Genomic DNA, 26,094 nt, shown 5'->3' with positions numbered 1-26,094 from the left:
CCGGCCCTCCCCAGCCTCCGCCTGACGACAAAGAGCCCGTTAAGGTGGACAAATAATTTTTATTCGTGCATGCAAATACATGTCAATACTGCAAACTTCTTCCATCGAGTCTCTCAAACACCGAACCGGGATGCTCTATCCGTGCCCAGCCAAAGCTACAACCTCTGCACGTCAGTGCTACAGCGACACACGGGCCCTGCCGGGACCCCCCTACTCTAACACGAAGGGAAACATTACCATTGGGAATCAAAACCGAAATAAACGGAATAGAATTTACTCCCCCATATATCCCCATTTCATTTTACAGATTTTTTTTTTCTTTAAATTATAGTTTTAAATAGAAGCTGAGAATGCGCCATAAAAATGAGCATTAAATCCATCGTAGCGATGGTGCCTGCTTTATACATGATGGGTGTACACCATCTTTTATTTCATTTACATTTCAATCGAACAATAGATTTGCAAAGAAAATGTCTAATACAGACGTAAAAATATTCACACTAGAGCTTCACAATCGGTTGTACAATTGACAAACAGGCCTCTTTTCCCAAACTTTCCAGCTAAGCAAATTTATAAAATGTAATCAATGCAACAAGAAAAAAAAAATTTTCTTTAAAACTTCCAGGGAAAAGAATACGCAGTAAACAGTATCAATGCGACAGCAGATGCTGCAAGCTAACCACAATACTTCAGAGTGGCTGTACAGTGGGTATGTGCAGTACAAATCAAAGCCACGTGTGTTGTATCACAACTACTGTATAATGTACTTGTTTGCCCAGCTAAGAAAACGCATGCATTCCCATGCCTTGGGTAACGGAGATCTACTCTGGAGAAATCCATGGGCTATGTGCAAATGACCTTGGCTTTTGGCAGTAAGAAACGCAGCCAGGCTCTGCTTTATTTCAGCTTTTACAGCAAAATCTTGAGTGATTAAGAGCTTCCACAAGCATCCTTAAATAAAGGGGTGTAGAATTATGTTTGGGCATTGGGCACTTTGATTATTCAGATTTGTTTCATCTCATCAGTGGCAGTTTTGGGGTGTTTTTGCCCCCTTGTCCTGCTCCCTTGCCAGCAAAGAGATGCAGGGGAATGACTACTGCCAAAGTCAGCTCTTCATTTATACTGGGAAATTGGGCCATTTAAAAAAGCACATTTATTGTGTTCTGCTTGCAGAAGAGGTCCCTCAATGAGAGGGAACTTCTAACAAAGGGATTAAACTACAACATAAAAATGGACTTTTACATCCTATAGATCATCTGATCGTTTCTCATTTTGTTACACTCTCAAATTCAATACCTCCCTTTAATACCAGTCTAATAATTAATGAAAAGTCTGTTCACAAATATGATCAAGGAGCTGCTGGCATACAGTGTTTATGTACAGCAACAGGTACAACTTGACAACTTGTGCTTTAGAAAACAAACAAAACCAACGTTTGGAACTATTCTGAGTATAGATTGAGTTATTTTAAGCGTTCTTTCCTCAGCTGTTTCTGACCACTGTGCATTATTTTGTACCTCATCCAGCCTAGTACACTATTATACAAGAACAGCATTCAGCTCTTGAGTACAGGAGAAATTAAATTTTCAATTGAGTTATCAAAGCACTAAAACCTTCCAAATCAGACTTCTACAAAGAGCTTAATTAAGAGCTTATTTAACATAATCAGCTGTGCACAACTGTTTTCTTTTTCCTAAATCAAATGCCAAACTTCAGTGTCCCTGTACTAGACTACCAAGAACCAACGCCAGTTTGCTTTGCAAAGAGTCTAACCTTGCCTTTGAAGGGTCTAGTATACATTCTACAATGCAAAATCTGCATAAACACTAAGATTCATTTCTTGTCACCTGTTTACAGGAACAAAATTATCAGTAGCAGGGCAATCACTCTGCTCTAAGTATATGTTAAGAATGTACAGATAGTTACTCTCTCACACAAGCATTCTCCCAAGCACAAGCATTAGTCTCTGTTAAGACCTATGTGGGAAATGAGGCAAACCAAGGAATGAATCCAGGTAGTGAGGCAACACAATTAACTTAGATACTAATAATTCCCGTCTCTCTTGCATGTGAAATCCCTGCTGTACCCCTAATGGGGAAAAAACAAACAAACAAAAAAAAAACAACAACAAACAAAAAAACCCCCCAAATTAACCAAACCAACCCAAAATGCTTGTCCAAGCAAAGCAAAAAAGCCAATCTCTTTCCCCGATCTGCTCCGGGCCTTCTTTTCTGACAGCACAGTAAATTAGGCCAAAACCTAAATGGGCATCACTGCTATTGACACACAAAGGTAAGTCACTCTCTCAGTGTCAGAAAATAAGCCCTTCCATAGCCCAAAGGCACCTGATTTACAACTAACAAATGAATACATACTTGTTTGTAAAGGGTCAAGGGCTGAAACGTCAACAAAGAAGGAAGCCAGAGCCAGGTGCTCCCACCTGCAGCTGCTTCTCCCTGTCAGGGCACTGGAGGGCATTAGTTTCATGGCAAAAACCACACAGTCAGTGTTAAATCCGTAAGACAAGGCCAGCACGCTGTTAAACCCCCAAATAATCCTTTTGCCTGTCATTATAGGTTAGAAATTCAACTAGAAAACTCTAGCCTCAGTTGAGAATTGACTTTCCATATCGAGTGTACGGTCATCCTAGAGAACTGCTCTATCACGGGACCTCCTGCTGCAGACCAGAGTCTAGAGATACATCTGTTCTTAAATACACCAAGACCTTGGCAGGAATATGTCAGGCTTATGTCATTTCACTGGACAAACAGGCAAATGTGTGCAAGCAGCTTATCCCAACCCCCTCCAGCAGAGCACAACCAAGTTTTTTAAATTGCCATTTTAAAATTAAAAAGTTAAGGTAAATACACAATCAATTTATGTAGTATATATTCACCCTCAGATCATGCTGAAGATGTTCTGTGGAGTTCTGGTGCACAGAGGGCTCTTTCCCTGAGGGCAAATAAGGACTTCTCAAACCTTTATATTTTCTCTATTTTTGTAACAAAATAGCAATTTAAAATTTAAAAATCTTTTAAAAAAATTACATCACCTTCAACATGGAAGATCTCACTGTTTAAATATCCATGAAAGAGACATACTTGTTTGCATATCTGTTTTGGAATTACATTGTACAGCAAATAATAGTATCTCAGAAGCATTTCAAAAGTAATATAAATTCATATTTACAGAATGGTCTTGGTATAAAATATACAACAATCATATTTATGTCTAACATTCTAAGTTAAAGTTAACATCGATAGGAAATAAGTTAAGGTGACAAAGGTGGTCTGGTTCTTGTATCCGTTCACTTCACGTAGCGAGTGAAAGAAGCGTCAGTCTAACCCTAGAGTGAGGTGGCACTGGCTGGAGAAGGTACAGCAACAGCCAAAGGAAACTAAGAAAAGACTACTTGACTGTTTTTCTACATACATTCCTTGACACTGGAGTATTAAATAGATGTGTAAGATCTTCCATACTGACACCAGAATATCAAAACTAACCCTTGGATTTGCAGGTATATTTACAACATAATTATTTCGTGGACAGGTTCGTTAGGAGAGATATCAAACACCAATATTTACTTAGTCTAATCAGCAACCCTCAGGGAAATGCCAACCCCCACCCCCCAGAAGCGTGCACAAAACAGTTATCAAAATCTTACCCGACCACATAGCTGTGATTTTGTAAAATAACAACTCAGACGACCAGTAACATGATCCTCTTTAAGCATTTTGCTAGCAGGAAAAGCCCTTACATGCAGTACACCTGGTGAAAGATCAGCTTGGCTTAAAATATTCCAGTACAATTTTCAGAGTAAACAACTTCACAGAAGTTAATAAAAACATAAAAAAATGTAAAACTTGTCACAAAGAAAAGTAAGAGGACAAACAAGAAGATAGTAATCATCAGGAGGGAGAGTCCTGCCTTCTTGAAAGAAAAAAAAAAAAAGTGGATTTTTAAGCTTCTCAAAAAAATATGCCCAGGGCTCTAGTTCACGTGTATTTATGAAAACCAATTTTCAGTTGACATGTCTAACATGATTCTCAGTCACCTCTTAACAGGGCATAAATTCATACAGTTTTCAGCACTCTGAAGGTCAGATAATGCTCTCTCATTGTATTTTCAAGGTCTTTGAAAATAAGTTGCCACTGAATAAACAAAAATTAAACCTGAATACAAGATCATGATTAACAACATTTAACAAAGGTAATTACAACCACCTTAAATTCCCAATATTTAGTTTAAATTAAAACAAAACAGTACAAAAAACAGCAATACCATCTTGTTAGTCAGTGCAAACACTAGATACAGGGTTTTCAAAGGAAAGCCAAGAGCACCTGATACTTTTTGCCAAGTCATCTGGATCCTATAATCTCCAAGTTGAGAACTATTAATGAAAAAAAAAAAAAGAAAAAGAAGAAAAAAACCTAAAACTGCTGTTACATTAGTGCATAACCTCTCAAAATCATTGAAAATTGTTTCGTGTATAGCTTGGGGAAATCAATACCTAGTACATTAGCTGGAGGACTTAGGCACTTGATTTACTTCTGATAACTTCACTTGGACAAGTAGCCTGTGTATGTGCATCTACAGCACTAAAGCATAAACTGGGGGGAATGGAAACCAAAAGCTGCAGCAAAGCACTGCCCCACAGACCTGCAAATAACGCAGCAGTGCAAAGCTAATGGTGTGCTAACCCTGTAAAAGCCTCAAGTCCAAATCTCCACCTCTCAGTCTTCCAACAGGAAACAAGACTCCATGCAAAGTTCCACAACTAAAGAAAAAGCAGCTTCAACAAGACAAAAGTTCTTCTCTCGTGAAACAAAATAGAGACAAATAAGTTAGTCTTCCTTTCACTAGATGTATCATCGTAGGATCCTGCTAGTTTAAATAACTGAGTTGTTAGTTTTCTACAGAAGCCATTTTCAACAAGAATGGCTCAGATACCGCACCGGATTGCTACAAACTCATAAAAAGCTGCTTTAAGCTTAAGTAAAACAATGTCCAAATTCCATTCATCTGTGGAAAGTGAACGCCTTACCCTACTAAAGTAAGTTTTTTTTTTTTTCTTCAGAATGCTAATGCGAGAGGGGCTTGAAGTATCAAAGAGTCCACAGGAAATGCATGACCCCAATATTATTTTTTTTAAAAAAAATATACATTATATAATATATATTATATATATAAAAAGCTAGTGTAAATGCTTCCATGGTGTGGTCACAAGCTGGAAAGATGAATGCCTTTCAGCTGTTAACCATCCTGCCATTTGCAACAGGCTTTAAAAAGTCATTTTTATCCTCAGACATAATGTGAGCAGTTTTCAAAATGAGGCTGCCAACACTGACTGATGTGCTGATGGGCAGGCAGCTTGCATTGCTAACAGATGTTGTGATCGGCTGACTGAAGCAAGAAGTTACGGGCAGGATTGTTTTCTGCTCCTCCCTGAGGAGAAAAATAAGTTACACAAATATTAAACAAGGACATGCACAAGTATCCGGAACTGAATTGTGTGCATTAAATAAATACTGACAAACTCATTTTTAGCAACAGGCTAAACATCTTCCTCTGGAATGGTACGCTCGAGGTGTTAAAGTAGTCTGCCTCATTTTCAAAGGCTGCTTTACTCATTAAAGACTACAGAACACATAAACCTAAATTAGTGTGTTTCAAAATCTACCTCTCCATGGAGATTTGTGCAAACAGTCCGCCATTTAACCTTTTGAAGTTTTTCTTAATTTCTGTTAACTATAAAAATATTCTGCATTTTTTGCTTACTGACTGTGAAAGGTATTTTGAACAGCTGTGACACGTTTCAGTGTGTACGATTACAACAATGTATACGAACAATGGTACCAGCCTGGGACTTTCAGCTTTGTGGCCTAATTCTATTTCTTAACAGGTTCTTCTCACTCCACCATGTACAAACAATGCAGATGTCTAATCCAAGTCTGAGCAGGTACGCAGTTCATCCTTACACAATCATGCTTCCACTATTCTGATGCTTCTGTTTGTCTAACACTGGCAGACACTGCTGTTTTGTCTAACACTCACAGAATCACAAGGTCTTCACCTAAACTTTGTCTCTTCTGTTCCATAGATTCTTTCTGGTGCTGCTTCAGCAGGTGCCCATTCTCCACGGTGGTTCCATTGAGCAGCTGATCCTCTTGGGAGCTAATCCCTAGCTGTATGTCCAGAATCTCCTGGAGAGAAAAGGAGAAATAATGCCCATCAACTCTGTCCCTACCACCTTTACATTTTCCTATTAAGTTCCACTACATTATTCTAATGGAAGCTGGAGTCTGGTCATAAAACTCCCTAACTTTATGCCATACTTGGAATGTCTGCCACATTTCACTAAAGGAAAAGCCAATTATTCAAAGATGGTTGTGAATGACAAAAGCAGTATGAACTGTGAGCTGTTTTTAACTTCACCAGTATTACCTGCCAGGTATCTGAGTGAGAAGTACAAGACCCCAAGTGCTAAATAATGGATGCTATTACTAGGACTAAAACCACAAGCTTTGCTAACAACATAGCAATCTATAAAGACTAATGGAAAGACCCAGTGACCTCCTTAGACACAGATTTTTATACTCACTTCTATCTGTTCACCTTGCCCATCAGGTTCGTCTGTATCGAGGGCTGACAGCTCCAATTCAATGTCTCGGTCTGGCTTTGTGTCTGCACAGTCTTCAGGATAATCAGTCTAAAAAAAGAATTAATATGTTCTCTAAATACCAAGTTGCCTTTTCACTGGCTTCACACAACACTGGAGTATTGAAGTGAAAACAGAAGATGCATTTCTAGCACACAACATTTCTACAATACAAGAGAGCTAGTCAGACAAAAAATGAACTTCAGGCATAGACAACACAGGATACAAGGCTAAATCAAATCACAAAGCAAGCACTGAAACAAAGAGATAAAATGAATACTAAAGAAATTTGAGTCCATTGACGAAGTGTTTAGATTTATAACACTTACAAATAGACAAAAACTGATGATTGCATGAAAATGATTGTCACATTCTTCCCACTTTGTAAATGCGTGTTTGGAGCAGCAGCATAGCAGGTGCACCTGCCTGATCTCGGGGAAATAACTGAGTGCAACAACAGAGACTTAACTTGCACAGAACATGCTTAAAATATTTGGGAGTGCTAAAACTAAGTTTCAACTCCTAGTTAAAATTCACGTGCTTCTGCATAAACACCCTCCAAGATTTGTTGCATCCCAATTACCCCTTTCTTTACCTCACCATTCCTCAAATCAATTTCCTTGCTTAAAAGGTTTAAGGTAAGACGACTGCCTTCATCTAGAGAATTCCACTTCTGCTGCATGGCAAGTGCGTTTGCCTCTCTCTGAAGGAGTAAGGAGTTGCTTTTGGCCTATGGAAAGAAACAGCTCAGTTACCAAACCCTACACCTAAACCATGTGCAGTCAGACAGCTACGCTAAGAAAAATTATCCAAAAGCACTTTACTAAACAACTTCATTTAAATTAAACCCTCGTGGTATAATAACTGGTCTTACCTGCTGTAATTCAATACTCAGTAGATCTCCAGTGCTGGAATGCTTTCTGTGACCAGACAAATCTGTAACTATGAACCTGTCCCTTTAAAAGAAAGAAGGCAAAACTAGGAATTAAAAACAAGTTCTTTAAATCAAACATCCCATAACTTCATTAGTCCATCAAGGTTAAATTTTTGGACAGAAACTAGATGTGATTTATACAATGTATTCCTCATCTTCACTGTGGCTCATAATACTTCAAGGCATTGTATGCATCAAACATCCTTATTTTACACATGGGTAAGATGTGGCAAAAAACCCCTGAAACTACTCAAGATTTTGACATGACAACTTGGCAGTACCTGACTCCAGCTCTTTGATAGGTCTCTCAAGGGATACACTGCTAGTAATTGTGCACTATTAACTGCATTAAATATTCAAGACTACACAAGTTTTAACCTAGTTTTTTCCAAGGCTTTACGCTGGATAGGTAAAAAGTCTTTTACTTTAAAATTAAGAATGTCTATTAATAGACATTCCAGATTCCCCATACACACACTGAGGACTTTGAAGAACTGCAAGCTACAGAAAAAGCTGTGAACAGAGCTCGGGAAGGAGTCCGTACCGTTCCGCATAACGTGCTGAGGAGGCAGAATCTGAGCCATAGGCACTCCATCTTGAGTCTACAGCATTGACATAAGGGACATAATCTGCAAAAGAATCAAGCCAGCATTCACTATCTCCTCTCTCTTCAGTGGGATATACATATTCTTCAGCTCTTTGCATTTCAGAGCTGCAGTAAGCACAAGGGGGATGAAATGCTCGTGGCGTGTATAAAGGATGAATTCTTGTCACACAAAGCCTGAACTCGTACCTGATACACTGATGGGTTTAGTAGCACTTCCTTGGGAAGCAGTGGCCTGGATAGGATCTGTGGTGTGGTAACCTGTGCGGGATGATCTGGAGATTGCACCCCACTTGGAGATGATGGGTCCATCGCTGAACGGGATTATAGGATCCTCCTCCTTTGCCCTTCTCTGCGTTTCAAACAAATGCACTCTCCTTTTAACATCTCCACTGTCCAAATCCTACATATTCAGGAGACACGAGATACATGGACTCATTTGAGGTTATGCATATTCTTCACTTGGCCAGTAACTTTCTCATTATTGTTGCCTATATAGAAAACTGGGAAAGGATATTCCAAATAACTTCAAATGAGCAGAACTACTTTAAAATACTAATAATGGAAACTATCACCTTTTTTTTTTTTTTAAAGAAAGGCTGGTTTAACCAAACAGAAGACACTTCAGCATGTAAGGATCATCACACTAATGAGAGAACATGCAGAAAACCCCTACCATTAACACGGCATTGGAATTGGCAATCACATCCTTGGGCTCTGAGTCGATAGCATTTATACAAGAGCCAATAGTGCCACAAGACCACGGTGAATAGTGAGAGAGATGGTCTTCCTCAAATTTAGTTCCACTCAAATCACTGACACTCTCTGAGAACTACAGAAAAGGGAATAAATAAGCAGTGAATAATAAAAACAGGGAATTCAGTTTTAAAATTAGAAGATAATTTATTAAAATAGCAGTAAATGTATCTCAAGTCAATCAAGGAGTTCCAGCCATATTCAAGACTTGACTTGGGGACAACATAAGCTGTTTTGTCAAATTTTAAACCAGTGCCCCTGGCAGCTGTCAGAGGGCAAACTTTGCCACACAGATAACTGCCTGGCCTGCCAAGATGAGAGGCTGGAATTCGTGTTAGTGTCAGGTTTCTCTAGGCAAATACCTACAGTAACTTAACTGAGAGGAAGCCGTGCATTTTCCTTTCCTGTGTTAGCCAGCGGTAAATAGAAATACAACTCACAACCCTCGAGCCTGGGTGAAAATGAATAAATTCTGATCCACCTTGAATGCATGCATAAGGCACTTCAGGTACACCTACAGGACCTGATCTGAATAAGCATTGTTAACATCTCAAATATCACCAACAAAACTGTCAAACCACAGCTAAGAGTGCTTGGCACAGTGGTTTTCAAACTAGTTTCTTGAATGCATCTCATTTAGAGAGATAGAATAAAATATTTTATGGGGATTTTATTTCTTCAAAAGTGCACTATTGCTATTTCTTGAGCTCCCCTTCTTTACGGGACTTATCACAGAAGTACAACATCCTACCAATGCTTCTTGCCACTGTTAAGAGAATGCATTCTTTGGGACTTGATAAGCACTTGGAGTTTGATTTGGGCTTCTCATCAAGTCAAAGCCATTTGGAGTATCAAAGGCAATGCATTTTTTAATGAAAAACACAACTGCTGTTCCCTACACAAAAACCTGAAGATTCACAAAGTGAGTTCAATAAAATTATATTTCATTTAGTGAGGCTGAATTGAATCACTTCACTTCTTGACATTTTTTCTGCAGTCATGTTTAGTGTAACCTTAATACCAAACTGAATTGCATCATTATTAGGTATCACTCTCCTTCTTCTGGAGGATTAACTTAATTTTATGAACAATAAATGGCAGGTAGAAAATCTTTACTAGAAATATTAAATGGGATCTTACAGGAACAGGAAGGGAAAATAAAGAGGTTCTTTGGCTTCCCACCTCTGTGCTGAAATCTACACTGAAGAGAGGTGAAGGTGGTGTTGGAGATGGTGTTGCCATAGGAAGGGTTGACGATACCAGAGGAGTTTTCTGTGTGTGGTACTGTGCCCACTGCTCCGGCTTCCGTCTCAGCTGCTCATCGTAACCAGTCTTCAAATGACCACAAGGCTCCTAGAAAGAATAAATACAGGACCGGATATCCCATCACACTCTACTCAGAAGGCAAGGACTTGCACAGGACACACCTGGATCCCCAAATTTCCTTGGGTCGGTAACCCTCCACTGATATCACTTGAAGAATTTCACAAGAACTTGTAGGCCCACGTATGGCAACTCAAATATTAGATATGCAATTAATTCACGCAACATACACGGGCATTAAAGAGGCAAAGGGGCTCTGGTCCTGATGCAGATTACAGTGGTCTGTTTTGCAAGCCCATTTTAAGGTTAAAAACAAAACAAGAACTTTGTCCAAGTCACGTGTCTCGATCACTGTAATAAACAAGTCTATGCTAATTATTTACCAACTTTCCAGTAATGACCTTCAGAACCAGCTCTGCATAGAGCCTTCCCTTCCTGGCTCTCACTTACCCTTGGTAAAGGCACAGTCCTCTGCTCGTTTGGAGGTTGACAAGCCACAGAGTAATACCCATCCAGAGAGTTGTACCGCTCCCGTAACGATGTCTGGTAGACAGATGAGTGCATCACATCCATGGGAGGTAAAGAATTGCTCCTAATGATATCATCTCGTGGGTACATCTGTGGGCGCCAGATGCGCCTGCTGTCATAAACTGGAGCATACATTCCAGAGGGGACAGGAGGGACTGGTCCATACGGCTGCGGAGGAGGAGGTTGGTAGGGAGAATTCAGTCGATCTCGAGGGGGAAATGTACTGTAATGATCGGCATATGGCACGGAAGCAGGTGGGAGGGAGGATTCTGGAACGTTATTGGACCTCACAAAGCGAGGAACACAGGGAGCCACACCAGCTGGTACTGTTGGAGGTGCTGGATAATACCCTTAAAAATTGGAAAAAGGTATATTTAATGCAACCACAAATGACCCAAAATTTTACACCTTCTAAAACTGTAAATAGCATTGATAAGTACCTTTAGAGAATGAGGAGTCACACTCTACAAACCCCTTACTGACCCTACCATGTTTCTGTTAAGTATCACTTCATGTGTGACATTTACAGATGCAGTGCTGCCCTTCACCAACTGGACCCAGTTTGGAAAATATTGCTCCTATGTGCTGTGGTGTAACCATGTAACTGAAAACACAGGCTCTTCAGCAATTCTTTATACAGGAAGTTAAAACTGTTCTCTCTAAAATAAAAATCTATATTGCTAAACAATTAAGTATATAAACAACCATTTCACACTTGACTCACTGTTCTTTTTTTTGAGTGGATTGCCTGAACACCTCTACCTTTTGAGAGCTCGTGAATGACTCAGTGCTGTAAAGCACAATTGTTTGCCTGAATATAAACATGCACAGTGCAACCTAAAAAGATAACTGGAACCTTTTGAAAACATTTGAGCAAGCACAAAGATGTGTAAACCTCCCAGCAGAAGCATGCTATGCCTCTGAATCCTGCCCATGGATACCCTCACGGATAGGCCATGGCAAGAGCAAGCCTAAATAAAAACAAATGCTAACAAAGGAAAAAGTGGATGAAAGACCTTGAGGTTCAAGTTTTTCTGTAGGCTGAAGTATAAGCTGCATAACATAGAGCACGAGCACACAAAGGCAAGAATCACCAGCACTGGGAGCACACTGCAAGTCCCTCACATAGCCAGCAATTAACAAGATTAGTATTCCATTAAGTGAAGATTCAGCTGATACTTAATAAAGCTAAAATAAAATAGACATAAAAGTTATTTCTCATAAAAGTTATTTTTCCAGAGAAAAGTTTAGAGTTATTTTTAATCAGTGCTCGTCTCACTCACCTGTCTGTGGGTACTGAGGAACTTCATATGACAGCTGAGTCCTGGGATCTTGGAAATATTGAACGTTATCAGAATGTGGAGGGTAGACAGGTACTCTGGGAACAAACGGGCTGGATTTTGGAGGCACAGAATTAACTTCTGTTCCAATATTGGGAGGACCAGCTGAGGTAGCTGCTGCCTGGCTTACAGGAGTCTTGGGTGGAGAACCAATTTTACTGAAAAGGATTACCAAGAAATCATTAAGCAGATCTTCATTTATTTCAGCCACCTCTTCCTGTACATTCCTACATAACACGGAAATTTGGACTTTGTCATTTCCTCTGGAATTTTGTTTTTCATACCCCAAACTGACACTACATTTTAGACTTTCTCCTAGGAGAACTCAAAAGTGGACATAAATGTTCTGATACCCTTTGTAAAGTGTATTCTGGTAAAGGCTTTGAAAAGCTGTTTAGAGCCTGGTTCCTGCAGAATTATCTAAGAAGCTTTAAGTGAAAACCCCAAAACTAGAAAGTTTAGAGGAAGTGCACAATCTGTGCATCCTTCTTGGTTTTAGGAAATGCTAAATTTTGAGTAGCATTTTTTGCATGTAATAACCCAATAGTACGTAATATGTACATAATTTATTTGTATGCCACAACCGAGCACCAGCAATTGCTGCAAGCCAGGACCACGCTTCAGTATCTGCTGGGCACCCACAAACTCCATTCATTATTTTAGATAATCTAAAAGCAGAATGCTCTGTTAAATTGCCTTGATGTAAAAAAAGTCACCTACTTTTCAGGAAGTGATTCTGTGGGGGACCCAGAAGCGTTCTGGCCATTGGCTCCAGTCTTCCCTCCCTTCTTGGTGTTCTCCAGAGCTCTCAGGGAGGTGTCTGCACAGCGGGGGATCAGCTGGGGAACCCCAGTTTCTAGATTCGCTATTCCATTCGTACTTGGCACCATCTTGCCCGTTGCCTCAGGGCTTCCTATGACAGAGATCACGTTCCCCGCTGTGGTCGAGACGGTGCTGTTTACACCAACTTTATTTAGAAGGGGGAATGTTCTCACTGTTGCGCTGATTTTTTTGTTCCTCAAGCGGTATCTACAAGCAAACATGTGCAAACATACAAAAGACAAGGTGGTATAAAAAGTGCTTATTGTGAAGTTTAATGGATTCAGAAAACTAGCAAAAAGAAGGGATTGAGAGGAACGTGACACCAAAAGATTACAAATTATTTTCAACCGTTGGAACCCAAAATCATCTCTCCTCTTGTAAGAAGCATTCTGCAGTTTTTTTGAGAATGCATCTGGGTGAAAACAGCTTCAAGAATGCAGAGCTGCACACTGTTTAATACCTCAGTTCACTCCTTAATCAATTAACATGCAATTAACATTCTCTCATCTAGGTAATATAACCAATTCTTGAAATTCCAATTCCTGCACTGAGCTTAGATTCAGTTGCAGGAAAGGAAATTTTACCTCAAATGGGGTAAAATAAAAAAATAAAACTGGAATTAGTCTGCAGACATTGTTCTGCTGTATCTTTAGTTTCATAAAAAGAACTGTCACGTCAAGAGTCACAAATCCCTCCAAATGAATGAATGTATAGAAGAGAATGTTTTCAAAAATCTCTCTAGATTGCTCGGATTTAAATTAAAAGGAGGGGGAAAAAAGAAAAAGGAAAAAGTCTCCCACACTCACTTTTCAAGCTCCTCCTGAGAATGAGCAAATGTACAGTTTGTTCCTCTTGGACACCCCCCCTGCTGTCGAAGGTCTCGGCACATGCTTGTTTTGTATTTGCTATTTGGTTGTGGCTTAAAAAAGAACAACAAACAAAAAACCAAAGACATTCCTCTTACCATCTATCAGACATTCACATAAAAGTAGGCTTAAAATACAGAAGATACATCCATGGCATGTTTTCGCATTTTTAATCAGAAAAACAAGGACACTCCTTGTTGAGGGGCTAAGTTGTCCTTGTATGGATTTCACTACAGCCAGCTCTGCTGCATTCCATATTCACAAATGTCAGGTTCTCAAAATCTGGATGCAGTAAATAACAGTATCATCAATTATCCCACAGGAAAATGCCATAAATATTTCAAATCAACAGTAAGTTTACAAAGCTGCATCTCCCAGTAAATGTACATTAAGACATAATGCAGAAATCAAGCCTGGTTACCTGTGGAGTTTCATGGCCTTTTCTACTGTAATTCTGAATGAAATCCACCAGCCCATGGACCACAGTCTTTACAGCGACCATTGCATTTTCCAGCTGCTCCCATGTCGGAGATGCTGCATCTAAAATTATGAAAAGCAAGGTTGCCACTCTCTCAATAATTCCAGTATCATAAATAAGAGGCATATCTTGTATTACTTTACAACACCAAGTACTAGGACAGAACTCAGAGAGCCCTGAAGAGTTAATTATGTTCATTAATGGGAATTTCAAAACCAGGAATAGAGGTTATCATCTTAATAATTTATTTTGCTAGATATGAAGAATACCAAGAAAAGTTTAAAAAGCTTGATTTGCATACCTGGATTTGGATCTATGTTTGCCAGGAGCTCTAAATGAGGCCTCAGCCTGTTTAAGTTTGCAGGATCCCCCGTGCGCTGCAAGACAATTGTCAATTCTTGTACACTCTTAGCAAAAGATTCTGGAGATTGAAGCTGAAAATAAAGGGAACATTAGTGTGCTTCACCTTACAACTGTCAATTCCCAATCTTAAAAAGATATTCACGACATTGGTTCCTAAATGCAATATACAGTGTCTTCAGATAGCATACAGAGAGGATCAGTGGAGAGAAATTTTATTTCTCAACTCAGAATCTGCCCTATGAAGCTTCATCATAAGACACCAAAAAGTTAATTAAAGTACTTCATATGATGAATATGCTACATCAGGGGAAAAAAAATTCAATCTAGTTTTAATTAATATTTGATGGGACTATGAACAAAAGTTAATTCATGGAGTTCTTTGATTTTTATTGTAACATTTAATAGTCAAAACTATGAAATCCTACAGAGATAGTAAAGCTATTCCTTTGACAAACCTTGTCAATAATGGATTGCATGTGTGATTTATGTGCCAGGTCTCCATAAAGAAGGGAAGACCACTGTTCTGGTGATATTCTGAGTCCTGCTTCCATGGCAATGTGAACAATTTGGGCATCGTGCTCTCTCCGCAAAGCCTCGTAACTCCGGAACTCCTCTTTAAGTTGCATCAGAGAAGAATCTTCATCCCTTTTAGTGACCTAATAAATAGCAATAGTTAAACACTCCTTCTTTAACCAAAAACCTCCATGTCCATCATAAATGACAGCTGCACAGCACAAACCACAACAGTGTTTTACCTTAAAGCATGATGCTCTATACAGTAGCTGCACAACATGGCCAATGCTTGTTTTAGAGGCCTGAGGAAATCTTGGTTCCAGCCTTTGCACAACAAAAAGTACCAGAACTTTTCTTGAGAGCGCAGAGCCATCTTCCAGTGCCAGTAATACAAGTTTCAGTGCCTCCTCTTGCATAGCTTTAACACACAAAAATGAAAGCTAAATATATTCCAGAAAACAGCAAGGCTACTGTATTTGAACAGATAAGCATCTAAATAATCTTGAATGCAATTCCTTACTGCTTTTTATTTTACTAAAAAAAAAAAAAGCTTCTAAAGAAAGTTGCTAGTTTAGAAGAAATATTTAGAACTACTTTAAGCACAAAAAACTTAGAGCTAAGGCTAACTTCCAGCAACAGACACATCAGTAGTGCAGTTAATTTTTGTACTTTTCTCCACTGTGCAGTCTTTTAGCCATTGTCCTTTTGGACACCTCATCAATGCCACACCATGAAACTATAAAATAAATATGGGAACACTACTGGAATGCTATCAACAGTTACTGGAATCAAGGGAGGACAACCTCTATTTTAAAGAGAAGTTCCTTGTTTCTGTGCTTGCTTTAGCTGCATTCTTAACTATGAATTTGTTTTCTATCAGATATAAATCATTATAAATTTGAGAAGTATGCTGCAACTGAAGTTAGGCTGATTGTATTGACAGCTATCCGATTCCAATCACAGGCAGCAGTACAGCCAGCCTGCTACACTCCATTACAAACTGTGCACAGCGTGTGCTTATTGACTCCTCTGTGCCAGGATTTTTGAAATACTTCCTCCCAATTTCAAAGAACATTTAATGGAGCGGCAGGGGAAACAACCAAAAACTTCAAGCCAGAAGACTTTACTACTATTTGATTGGGCTTTTTTCCTCCTTCTCCTCTCTTCCTGGCAGAACGTCTTCAACTGAACAGAAGAAATTCCAAAACATTTTTGTAAAGAAAAGGTAAAGCTAAATATATTCTGTTGCAGATGTGCAGGTCCCTTACCTGGTCCTAGAAACTGGCACCCTCGTGCCCTGACAGCAGCCCAAAGATTGGCAGAAAGCTGCTGAGGATTTTGGTGCTGCAGGATGAGTTCTGTGACAGTTCTCTCTCCCAGCGACCGAGCTGCCCTCATGGCCCTGACCCGACCCTCCTCCTCCACCAGCTGACAATTCACCAGTGTCACAAGCTTCCTCTGCATGGGACGGCTCAGTGCACTCTGATTCAAGCTTGCAACACCTGCAGAGAAAGGGAGAAAAGGCAAAGCAGCGCTTCTTATCAAATCCATCGAGTGAGACAAAAAGACCAACTGTACGTCTTTCTCCAGGACTTGGACATCAGACACAGGTACCTTCCCTTCTCTTAGGTAACTCTGTGTAATTCTTTATCAAAAAGAACTTTAATTAAAATCTTAAACTGACATCAAAGCCATCCTTTGGGGAAAGTTCAGCTGTAGTACAAAGTAAGCCCCAAGGCAGTATTATTAAATAGAGTATTTTGTAAACTTAAAATAAAAAAAACACAAACAAGTGTCACAAGTGTGAATAAGCTTTTACAGACACGAGGTATTTTTATTAGAAAAATTAGAGTATTATCTCACTGAAATTCACAATCAGTGCTGAAAACACAATGCTGTTAAAAGCAAGCTACATCAAAATTCCACTGCTCAGCAGAGACTCACCTTTTCCTCCACTTAATGGCTTTAAGTAGAGTGCCAAATCCTCAACACATTTCTTTGCTACTTCATAATGTTTGTTCTCTCCTACATTACTCAACTTTACTGTCTGATGATCAGGTACCTAAAAAAATGCAAGGGGGAGGAAGGGGGAGAAGAATTACATACACCTGGCTGACCTCTCTGACGGTACCCACATCACCATTAATTACATAACACTGCAGATGTGCACTGCTCTGAGAGCAGGGAAACACGGGACCAACCCAGGGCATGTGCATGGCATAAGGAACAACAAAAAGGGTCCAAGATGAGGATTAGGGTGAGGAAAGATGGGTTTTGTTATTACTCAACACTTTAAAAACGGAAGTAGGGTAGAAAACAATAACCAAGGTCTAAAAGATGAAGAACACAAGATGTGAGAAGGTGATCAGTATACCAGATCAGCATGATTTACTACAGACACAAAAAAAGAAGCTGTGAGACAAAATTAACTAGCAAGAATGTAACAAAGCAAAGTTAAAAAATTATTTAAGCATCATTTGGACATGTTGAAATCTTCCAAGAGAAGAAGCAGGAAACATAACTTGGTGGAAAAAAAACTCGAAGCAGACTAACAAGGTCAGATAAGGAAAACAGAGGGAGTGCTAGTCATAATAAATTAATTATCTGAAATATACTGCAAGAAGTTAGGAGACCGTGAAAATAAATGTTGTAAGATCAAGACAGTGATCTGACACACAAAAAATGAAAGGAACACGTGAACTTGATACACAAAACCACTCTGACATAGTATCATTACCAATAGCTGTGTCAAGGCATATGATAGGACATTAAAAAGCAAAGTAAATAACATCTTCTTACTGCCTCACCAAGGTATTAGAGAGCGAGTAACATGAAAAAGCACATGAATCAGCATAAGGGGAACATGCTTATTCAATCCCCATAAAGTGCAGTACTGATTATATAATCACTGTTTTGCCACTGCTACGAGACAGCGCAGGGAACATTCCTGCCCTCATCAGCCGGTGTCTGCAAACCCAACTGAAAAGCCATTATCAGGCATATTTAAAAAAAAAAAAATATAAACACACACCTCTGGAACTTGGTTAAAAAGCCACTTCCAAACATTTAGGAACAAGATTTCTCACAAGGCTAAGATGAAGGAGTGCAGTCTGCAGGTTCACTCATTCTACCGACAATTGGGACAGAGAATTGTCTGTTTCCCTGTGGGGATTTTTCTCCAGTCACAGTTCAAGAGCCTTTTTAAATCAGAATTCAGGTTACAACTAGAACACGTTTTCATGGCCCTGAAGAAGATGAAGATGGCCCTGAAATGGTGCGGTTGCTTTTAGAGTATGTATGGACTCCTAGAGAGTCCAAAATGAAGCCTCACCATTTATTTGGACTAAAATGAGGAAGAAAGAGCATCACACATATTGCAACTGGCACAGAGAGGGCAACAACACAAAGTGGCAAAACAAAGAGCTGCTTCAATCATACCTGGGCTCCAACCAGCTGGAGGAGTGCAAAGTTCACAGGAAGCACATCGATGTCTGTGTTGATGGCAGTCTGGTCAAAAGGACATGCCTTGCGATGGAGCTTGTTCAGGCAGGTCTTGCACACGGTGTGAGAGCAACCTAAGCTGATGGGTTTGTGCACATTCTCATCAAACTCATTGTAGCAGATTGGGCAGGACAGAAACTCTGTCCACTGAGCTGCCTGCACAGGCATTGTGGAAGCTGGACACTTGTTTAGCAGGCTAGCAGACCATTATTTCACTGTACTATGTTTTGGCAGCTGTAAATGAATAACAGAGTATTTAAAACATGCTTTCCAGCAATTTAGGGTATTTTTTAATTAAAAAAAAAAAACGACCACAATTTCAATATTACAAAGAACAAAACCAAATCCTTACGCTGAAGTACTCAAAAACCCCAACTCTGTGTTAGGTTAACAACTGTACCAAAAAAGGCTCATGAACTAAATTAATGCAGACTACCATAAGTTTAACTTATTCACAATAAATGGCATTATTCTGGGGGTTGGTGCTGGTTTAAAATGTTATTTTCATTTGAAATGACAGAGAACAATGCCTTCCTTCTGCAGATCTTATTCAGACTTAATCACACAGCAAACTAAACTGAGTTTTGCTTTTTTAAAAACACATTTTCTCTTTGTGTAAAGTACAAATCAACTGACAAATATCAAGAGCCATAAGACAACACTGAAAGAACGAGACTAGTTTTTAGTTTTATGATTCTCATGTTACTTCCGCCTTTTCTTGCAAGAACTGGAGCACTCAAGGACAGAGATTGCTGTGTGCAATTTTGCTTTTCACGTCTCTGCCTTACGTATACCTATGTCCATAAACTCACAGCAAGAAAATCTCTGATGTATGTAAAATCCAAGTATTTAGGACAAAACCTATGATAAGGTAAGCAAAAACTTCAGATGGCTTCCTTGTCTCTTGAAGTGTCTCACTCTGTGCAGTAGTACCACATAAATTGTTTACATAAGCCTGTGTCAAAGAAAATATGGCTTTATGGAGATTGTAGTAGTATCTTATACAAGTCACAGTCCTGAAAAAGGTACCAGGCCTAAGAAGTTCATGGAAACCGTTCCCATCCGAGCTCTCGTCATCACAATTTACATTCAGAGCTCCACCCCGGAGGGAACAGCCCCACCCTGGGCTCTGATGTGCCACTGTGTTTGCTCTCTAGGCAACCCACAGACCAGTTGGGTCACTTCAAGGCTATGAGCAAGCTTGTTACAAATGCAAATACAAAAATGCTTTAATTACATGTTTAGCATTCTATTTTTTTACTCTGATGATAGAAAAAAGGTAATTGTTCTGAGGAAGCTGAGATCTCCCCTCTGTGTTCAAATTCAGAAACTCCTTACTGCGGTTCCATTGTTGGCTGTGCTGTGGTTTAATTAAGGCTGAAGTACCAGACCATTGAAAGAATTACTAGAAGACCAAACAGACTCTTATCTGTGGATGTATTTTATGTTAATTATGACCATCTGTTTAGAAATCCTATTTAGTACTATGAACATTCAGTGCCCTTTAAGTAACAGGATACTTGTACAAGATGTCCTTATCTCCGCGAGCTTTTCAATATTATGTAGCAATTTTTGCCTCAAATAAATTCCCATAGCAAAACACATCAAACTGGAATTTGAACCTCTCAAAACCAAACTGCTGAGGTTACACTTCCAACATAAGCCAGAAAATTCCCATGTATTGGACAAATCTGATTCTCCTCCAGCCTCTGTGAAAGCACAATCAAAGCTCTAGCAGGGATGAACGAACCCAGTCATCTTTAACATGCTATTGCTACTTGTGTCTTTTAACTAAGGAAATTTAAAAGCAAAACAAATAAGATTAAAGCCAAGCACTGACCCAACAGGCCCAGAAAGATTTTTGATTCCTCTGTTAAGAATCCCACAATTTCCTTCAGCACATCTGCTTCCCTTCCAGAACAGCCAGACAAGAGATGCATGGAACTACAAAGCCAGCCATAAACACTTTCCTTAAAGCTTTTTTGCAGCACTACCAGAAACATTAAGGTACCAACACCAACATTACTGCTGACCTAGGGCTGACAGTGGTGCTTTTTCACCTGCAAGACACAGGGAACAGCACAAACTGGACCACTCTGTGTAGTGTGTAACTGTCATGACTCACACAGGGAAAAGTTTAAGAGAGGCTGGTACACAGAGAGCTCAACAGCTCAACTGCTGGTCACTAACGAGCTCCTAATAAACAGTCCCTGTGTCCACACTGCTCACTAATTATCTCAGGGATCTCTGCTCTGAGACAATACCCATGCTCGGTTTCCACAGGTGCTTCAGAGACTTGCAAGAAACCACCTCTCTGTTTACGAGCTTCTATAACACAGTAGTTTTCCTGACCAGCATGGAAATGAACACAACAGATTCTTCAAGTGTGCACCACTGGTTTTTAAAGATCTATCTCTGGGTGTTTAATCATCCCAAATGACAGATTCTACTAAGCATGTGTTGACCTTCAGATTTCTTGACAGGAAAAAAAAATCTAATTAAGCCAGCAAACAGCTGGGAAAAGCTCTCAACTCCCAAAACTTCAAGCAGCAATACAGGGAGGAATCTCCATTCTTTATTGAGCCTGCCAGCTCTCCTGCCACTCTTGCACCGCAGTGTGTAGGAAAACAATCTCGCATCTCCTAATTACCATGTCAACTCCGACAAAAAACATAAGCCAAATGTTTAATAGATTCTTGCTCCTTGTCAGAAACAATGTATTTCAGGGATGTCCTCTTGAACAACAAATTGCTCCAGCGCTCTAAACTGAGCAAACAAAGGAGAACAACAACAAAAAAAGGTAAACTAGAAATGCTTTGGATTCTGTTTTTAACAGGCAGTACACTCCATTAGAACAACTACCCTTGGTGTGTCTGCTCATTCTGGCAGATGGGTTATCTATCTCTACACTACACAGGGCTCCTCTCCCCTGTCAAAGTAGAAGCACCCTGCAAAAAAAAATCCCAAAGAAATGACTGATACATACAAGGAAGCAGTCTGAAAAGTCATGGTAGTTGCTACTTAAAAGATCATTACACAGTGAAGTTACAATTAGTTTTGTAGTGTTTCTACCAGCAGCAATACTTCAGATGACAAACTGAGAAACGGACAAGCCTAAGTTCAGAAATCATGTAATAGTAAAAACCAGTACAGCTGAGCAATTCTGTGTTTTTAAAACAGGAGTATTTTCCTATTGCAGTAATGGCCGCAACGGATCAGCGTAACAATGATAACTGATTTTCTCATTTTAGACCAGAATGTCTGATGAAATTGGAAAGTGGGGTGGAAAGGGAGATAGGTGAAATCTCAAAGCCTTCCTCAAACAGCTGTACCACTTACAAATGATGGAAGCTGCAAGATTTAGACCTCCTTAATAATTTTACATTAACTTTTAGCTGCCTAATCCCAAGACATTCTCTACAACTAATCTAAATCATTATGCTTACTCAATAACCTCCAGACATGATAAATATAATAATTCAACCCTGATTTCCTGAAGAAACCAAGCTTAGGTGATCATGCTGTTCTCTTAGTCTGTTCCTCTCCCACACTGCTCAGTCAGGGCATTTGCCAAAATGCAGATGGGCAAGTTTCACCCCTTATTCAGAGAAAGGGTTGAAGGCTTAACTCAGTTCCCCCACAGCGTCAGCTCTGCTCGGCTCAGGCTGACTCCATCGAGTCCCTTGTGGGCCGTAGGCAAAGACAAATAGGCAGAGCTTGGGTGAGAATGAGACATGGAATAATTCTGTCAGTGCTGAACAAAGGGAAGGCTTCTCTACAGATGAAGGAAAGGCTTGGAAAACTTGTGAAATTATACGGCATTTTCACAACTGAGGTTCACTTACAATCCTACTGTGGACTTAAGCCTAAATCATAGAATTCAATTGATTTTTAATCACTAAATTAAGGAGTCCTTGATATTGACTTGCTCTTAATGCTGACTGCAGAGATCACAATATTTCCTTTCCTTTTTAAAAGTGATCTCCATTCAATTTTGTCATTTATGCAGATTAATGGTTGGTTTGCACTACAAGGAGGCAGCTTTTTCAAGCTTTCCTTCCTAAGTTATGTAGTTCCTGAAAGCATCCTGACTGGGTCAAAAACTTACATATCACGTAATATAATTATCAGTATTAACGTATTCTCTGGAAAGGCTAGAATCTTTTATTAATTGCTCTTCAACAGCCATCATCCACAGATCTAAAAAACCGGCTTCATTAAAGGCTTAGGAAAGGACCATCCCCGTAACAGCTTTGCATCATTCAGCTGTGATGGCCTGAAATGAAAATAAATCCTCTTCACTGAGAAGACTTGCTTATTTCTACACTTCATAATATCTGTCACATGCAAATCTCTTTACATCATGTGAAAATTCTATATGTAAAGTCTTTAATGGCCATTAAATACAGTATTTCAACACGATTCTTTCACTGAACATTAATGCTCTTGCGAGTATCTGCAGCCCAATTTAAGCTCCAGAAAAGTCACCAATAGAAATCCTGGGGACATAAGAGAATCAGAGAATCTCAAGTGGGAAGGGACACATCGTGTCCAACTCTGCTTTTTGCAGGAGTATCTGAGACTATACCACGGGTCCAGGAGCATTGTCCACACATTCCTGGAGCTCTGGCAGACTTGGTGCCACAACCACTTCCCGGGGGAGCCTGTTCCAGTGCCTGGCCACCCTCTGGGGGAAGAGCCTTTCACAAGTGTCCAACCTGAACTTCCCTGATAGCTTCACTCCATCTCCTCGTGTCCTAAATATAGATCCAAACACTTACATGTACCCAGACTACGTTTTGCCGAAACACCTACAAGATTTTCCTGTTAACTAGTTAAAAAAAATCAAAGCTTGAATCCCCTCTGCCTCCTTAAAACATGTGGCCGAAGAGTAATTCCTATCAGCAGGGGTACAGTATAAATTTCCGCTTGTGCCTGCCCAAGTTCACCCAATTCAGGGTTAACTGCCCCCAAACCAACACCAGAGCCAGGGCATCCTCACCAGCTCACACCTGCCCCTCCCTGCTCCACCCCTGCTCCCACAAATCATGTCAGTAGATGTTAAAAGTTTCCTAAATACTTATGTAATGCCACTGTGGGTTTTTTCTTGTGTTTTGTAGGTGTCCCTGAAAGGAGAGCCTGTCCTTGCCACCAGCCCGATACCAACTCAGCTTCTGTAACAGTATTGACTTTTCAGGACTAACTGAAGGGCAAATAAATGAAAATCTTTTTTGCCACCCAAATCCGTTGAACTCTCCCTGAACGCAGAGAAAGGGAACCCATGCCTACTTTGACACAGTTACTCCAAGAAGAGATACAGTGTAGAACTCCTAACTTTTCGGTAATATTTTCAGTGAGTAAGAACTCCCACGTATGGTTTAGCTCTCCAAGCACCTTTTTTTATTTTTTTTTTTTAACATGACCTCCATGTTTAATCTATAATTTTTATATGAGAAATTCCGTCTTTTAATATTTTTAAACAATTTTTATGAACTACCAATTCTATTTTGAGATAGAACAGGGCTCCATAGGAGCTGAAAAGCCTTTTTAAAGTTTGTACAGAATGACTTAAGATGCCCTTGGACAATTTTTTCTTTTCCACAGGGTTGTCCAGTCAGCAAGGAGACCCTGTACATTCATCCCATCAAGGGTATATAAAATATCACCAAATGAAATGTAATATATTCCTAGCAAATGCTATCAGCTATTACCATCTGGATATTGTAAATATTTTATCTATTTTAAAGCAACAAAGCCTTAAATAAATGAGATCAACACACAAGACCAGAAGTTCACTTTGGGATACCTAAAGCACTGACACTAAAATTTGTTAGAATTTAGTATTTTTGAAAGAAATGGCCACAACTTCAAACAAGACTGAAATACAAGTTAATAAAAACAGCTTTTCTAGGGGAAAAGGTTTGCTTACAAGGCAGGAACAAGAAAAAGTTCACTAAAAAGGCCTCGGGAAAGTGGTTCACTACAAAAATTCAGACCTCAGTGTTTCATGGAATAATACTTATACCAGCAACAGAAGTTTCAATTTCTAGAATTTCCACAGATGTTTAGGACAGACCAAAGGTCAAAGAACAGTATTTTGATTCGGAAGATTTACAGCTGTACTGTTGTTTCTCATTTAAAATTAGATTTTTTTTCTGCCACAATTGCGAATTTACACCCTTGTAATCCAAAGGACTGTCTTTAATTTTAGTTTCATTATTAAGATGTAGCTATAATGGCCGTGAGAGAACCACCACAAGAGAAGCTACAGGAACTACAATTAAACCCAAACAAAACTCTTAAGTTTGCACGGAAATGAAACGGGCCTAGATCAGAAATTCTCCTGATTGCCTGTCTAAACTTTGTCATTATTTTCTCTCGTTACAGATCCACGCCATTCCCCTCTGAACCCTGGATGAACTGAACACTCATCACTCTCCCACCACTCTGCTGCCCTTGCTGTGCTTTGTGCTGACTCCTACACTTAACTGGAAACCCTCCGTGCACCTCGAGCATCAGCAGAACCGGGACACGCTTCTCCTGTTCAGTTGTTTGGGGTTTTTTTTGTTTAAGACACTTAAAACATGACACGGTGAGCGCAGTCCTAGGACCTGTCTCCCACCACGACTCTCCTCCACCATTACCCCAACGCATAGCTCCATGAGCATTCCAGACTGCGAATATTCATGTCCCCGGCGCGATTCTCCCCAGCGCCGGGGGCACCTCAGCGCGGACTGCCCGCTGCTGCGGCTCCCCAAGGGGCAGCCGGGGAGGGGACCGGGAGCTCCAGCCTCCGTTCGCCGGTGCCGGGAACGCCGGGCGGCCCCGCGAGTGCCCCCGCGGCTTCGCCCCGTCCGCAGGCCGCTGTCAGCCGCACCCGAGCCCGGCCTCGCTCCCGCACCAGGCCCGGCTGCCGCTCCAGGGCCCGGGCCCGACTCCCGTTCCTGGCTCCCGCAGTCGGGCCCTGGCCGGCTCCAGCTCCCGGGCCCGGGCCTGCCTTCCCGCTCCCGCACCCGTTGCCCGGCCCCGCTCCCGCCGTCATTTCGGAGCCGCCACCAAATGGCTGCCCGGGTCCACGGGCCGGCCCCGCGGCCTGGCGGGGCCCGCCGGGCGCCGACACCCCTGCGGTCCCCGACGGGCCGCACTGGGCGGGCTGAGCCCGGCGCCGCTCCCGGCCCCGCTCCCGCAGCGCCGGGAGGCAGAGGAACGACCGGGGTGGGTGATGGCGGGGAGGGGGGGGAGGGCGGGCGGGGCCCCGGCGGGTCAGCGCGTCCCCCGCGGCGGCCGCCCCCGCCCAGCCCGGTCCGGTCCGGTCCGACCCGTGCGGTGCGGTGCGGTCCGTACCTGCTGGGCGGGGGCGGCGGCCGGAGCGCGGTCGGGCGGTGCCGGCCTCACGCGCCATGGGGCG

General features: G+C 40.8%; 1 protein-coding gene and 1 non-coding gene across 4 annotated transcripts; both read right to left on the bottom strand.

The window, feature by feature from the left end:
* Positions 1-39: 39 nt before the first annotated feature.
* RC3H2 (ring finger and CCCH-type domains 2) lies at positions 40-26,094 on the bottom strand. 3 transcript variants are annotated; one of them, XM_040082975.1, is made up of 21 exons: positions 26,031-26,094; positions 18,624-18,920; positions 17,130-17,247; positions 16,454-16,687; positions 15,428-15,603; positions 15,128-15,328; positions 14,611-14,743; positions 14,253-14,371; positions 13,772-13,884; positions 12,864-13,172; positions 12,087-12,301; positions 10,726-11,153; positions 10,135-10,305; positions 8,873-9,028; positions 8,386-8,599; positions 8,137-8,221; positions 7,533-7,614; positions 7,254-7,388; positions 6,602-6,709; positions 6,055-6,203; positions 40-5,445 (listed from the first exon to the last, which is right to left on the bottom strand). In XM_040082975.1, the coding sequence occupies exons 2-21, from the start codon at positions 18,852-18,854 to the stop codon at positions 5,247-5,249; spliced, it is 3,576 nt and encodes a 1,191-aa protein (XP_039938909.1). In that variant the 5' UTR covers positions 18,855-18,920; positions 26,031-26,094; the 3' UTR covers positions 40-5,246. The 3 variants fall into 3 exon arrangements, with proteins under 3 accessions (XP_039938909.1, XP_039938910.1, XP_039938911.1); XM_040082977.1 differs by having other exon boundaries at positions 5,269-5,445; positions 6,074-6,203; XM_040082976.1 differs by lacking the exon at positions 8,873-9,028.
* LOC120761922 (small nucleolar RNA SNORD90) lies at positions 14,832-14,945 on the bottom strand. Its single transcript, XR_005703767.1, has one exon. It is a non-coding gene; the product is annotated as a small nucleolar RNA SNORD90 (small nucleolar RNA).

Source organism: Hirundo rustica, chromosome 20 (assembly GCF_015227805.2).
Source record: "Hirundo rustica isolate bHirRus1 chromosome 20, bHirRus1.pri.v3, whole genome shotgun sequence".
NCBI classification, from domain to species: Eukaryota; Metazoa; Chordata; class Aves; order Passeriformes; family Hirundinidae; genus Hirundo; species Hirundo rustica.
The sequence above is the reverse complement of the archived record's forward strand: the minus strand, read 5'-3'. Positions and strand labels throughout refer to the sequence as shown.